Below are 2,863 nucleotides of genomic sequence, written 5' to 3'. Positions count from 1 at the left end.
ACTGTCTCCCCTTAATCGAGGCTTAGACTCATTTTCTTTTGGAGCCCTTTTTTCGACATTAGAGGATTCTATTGACATACTAAGTTTAGGGCATGACTCTGATACTATGTTAGATGAATACGACTCTCCACAATGGTATGATATTGTCCACTTTGAGCATAAACTCTCATGGCTTTGTTTTGGGCTTCTTCAAAAGGCCTCGTACCAATGGAGAGAGTATTCGTTGATTATAAACTCATGATCATTTTGGGCTTCTTCAAAAGGCCTCGTACCAATGGAGAGAGTATTCGTTGATTATAAACTCATGATCATTCCCTAAATTAGCCAAGTGGGACTTTCATCCAACAAATCCAATCCCAATCTTTCCTTACATTGTTCAAGATACTCCTAAATATGAAAATGGAAAAGTGGAGGCAATATATCCTATGCTATCCAAGATCCGTTCAAGATACTCCTAAATATGAAAATGGAAAAGTGGAGGCAATATATCCTATGCTATCCAAGATCCCTAACATTAGAAGAAAATAATGGTGGCTTCCAACTCTCTACTCTTACCTCTAACATCAATCAAACAAGTTGCAGACATGGAAAGCTTTGGTGGCTTCCAACTCTCTACTCTTACCTCTAACATCAATCAAACAAGTTGCAGACATGGAAAGCTTTGTAAAATGGATCCAATGAATAAATTATGATAACAAAATTGAAAGTAATGGATTAAACAATCAATAAATAAAAGAATGGATCAAAATCTGGCAAACTCAACATGAAAATTCCTCTTCAACCCTACATTTAATAAATAAAAGAATGGATCAAAATCTGGCAAACTCAACATGAAAATTCCTCTTCAACCCTACATTTATCACAACGAGAGCAAGAAAGTTGGCCTTACTTCATGATTTATCCACTAACCGCATCTTCAAAAATCCGAAAAACAGCGCCAACATTGCTACAATCCTAGAACTCAATTCAGAAAAAATTGGTAGGAAGATGCATCGAGAGGATGGATGAGATATGTGAGAACCAACGCCATCAGCATCAACACGTACGCAATCCCCTGGTCTATGGAGGTCCCTGATTTTACACAAAACCAACGCCATCAGCATCAACACGTACGCAATCCCCTGGTCTATGGAGGTCCCTGATTTTACACAAAACTGTCAACAAATCACTTCCAAATAAAAAATTTGAAAAGACCTACATTCATCATCATCATCATCAATCAACAAAAAGGACAAAGCAGACACAAAAGCTGATGGAGTTTAGAAATCAGATGCGTAGATTACCGTCGCTAGCGGGAGCGGGAGCGGGAGCAGAAGCCGAAGAGTGCGCGTGAACGAGTGGCAATAGAATGAAGAAGATGAGAGCGAAGCATGTGAAGAAGCCAGAGAAGGCCGTAGGAGTAGAATCGGAGGACGACGCCATTGTTGCTGTCCCTCTCCAAAGAAACAAATCTGTGGAAGAAATGATGAAGAAGAGAGAGAAAGAGAGAGATCGGAGGATAATGTGGGGATTTTGTTTTATAGAAACAGAGAACAGAGAAGAAACCGGCCATGGCTACTCTGCGTGGGCTCCACATTTTTTATATTTTATTTTTAAAATTTTTAACTATATAATTTATTTTTTGTTTTAAAAAAAAATTACAATTTAGCAAATTTGAGCGATATAATAAACTAAAGATTATTAATTACAATTTAAAATAGATAAAATTCTAATTACATTACTAATACTTATTACCATTTAAATTAGGTTGAGGTTGCATTATAATTTGTTATTGTTAGACCTTAAAATTTAAAAATGATTTTAAATTCAAAATTAAATTTTATAAAAAAATATTAAATAATTTGTTTTCGTTAATTTTGAATGGGTTCTTAAATTCTTATATGACAATGACACTCTAATAAAGAAGTACATGAATGAATTGAAGTCACATTCGAATGAGAGTGATTCTATAAATAGGATCGCTAAGAAATGGCTAAAAAAATTTGAAATATAATCTATACCAACAATGTAGAAAGGTCAAGAATATTATTTAAACCAAAAAATTGTAGGCTAAATTAATAAAAATATCTCTAAATTTGTTTTATTATTTCAAAAATATTCTTAAATTAAAAAATACTATTTAACTTATAATATTTTATTTAAAAAAATATCATTCCTTAATTAAAATTTAAAATATTTCATAATTCCTTTTCTATCTATATTTTATAAATAATTTCCAAACTTTTTAAAGTTTTTGAAGTTTAAGAGTATTTGTGTTTACTTTTTAAAGTTAATTGGTATTTTTTAATACGTTATTTTATATTTTTTAATTTTAAAAAATGTTTAAAAGATATTAAAAAAAACTTTTACAAGTTGAAATAAATAAGTGTATTATTGAAATTTAAGAGTTAAAAATGTTTTTTTCTTTTACAAAATTTAAATTTCACATTTATTTAGTGTTTATATATATATATACATAATTAAAAGAGTTTAAAAAAAACAGTTAAAAAGAATACACTAATTATAAGAGCCGCTGCACTCGAAGCTATGGCCATCGAAATTCGCGGCAAAAAAACTCCACCGTTCTTCAACCTCTTGCCAATTCTGGACAACATTCTTCTCTTTTTCCCTCTTAATTCTCTATTCTTTCTTCATTTTTATCCGTTCCAATTCCATTTCCATTCTTCTCTTTTTCCCTCTTAATTCTCTATTCTTTCTTCATTTTTATCCGTTCCAATTCCATTTCCATTCTCAATACCTCATTTCTGATCCTTTCGATCTCAAGAACACACCCCCCGCCCCCCACTTTCCAATGGATTCCCTCAAATCTCGCCGGGTTTCCACTTTCTAGTGGAAAAATCTTTCCCCTCCCTCACTCAATGGA

At 32.4% G+C, this 2,863-nt stretch overlaps 1 protein-coding gene across 2 annotated transcripts; it reads right to left on the bottom strand.

Annotated features, from left to right (window-relative positions):
• Nucleotides 1-811: 811 nt before the first annotated feature.
• LOC111473327 (arabinogalactan peptide 16-like) lies at nt 812-1,482 on the bottom strand. Of its 2 annotated transcripts, none has more exons than XM_023118879.1 (2): nt 1,284-1,482; nt 812-1,071 (listed from the first exon to the last, which is right to left on the bottom strand). In XM_023118879.1, exons 1-2 carry the CDS (start codon nt 1,420-1,422, stop codon nt 962-964), a joined length of 249 nt encoding a protein of 82 aa, XP_022974647.1. In that variant the 5' UTR covers nt 1,423-1,482; the 3' UTR covers nt 812-961. The 2 variants fall into 2 exon arrangements, 1 of the variants encoding a protein (XP_022974647.1); XR_002715643.1 differs by lacking the exon at nt 812-1,071 and adding an exon at nt 1,086-1,138 and having other exon boundaries at nt 1,284-1,414.
• Nucleotides 1,483-2,863: the final 1,381 nt, after the last annotated feature.

Source organism: Cucurbita maxima, unplaced genomic scaffold (assembly GCF_002738345.1).
Source record: "Cucurbita maxima cultivar Rimu unplaced genomic scaffold, Cmax_1.0 Cma_Scf00115, whole genome shotgun sequence".
Classification (NCBI taxonomy): domain Eukaryota; kingdom Viridiplantae; phylum Streptophyta; class Magnoliopsida; order Cucurbitales; family Cucurbitaceae; genus Cucurbita; species Cucurbita maxima.
This window is presented reverse-complemented; position numbering and strand designations above follow the sequence as displayed.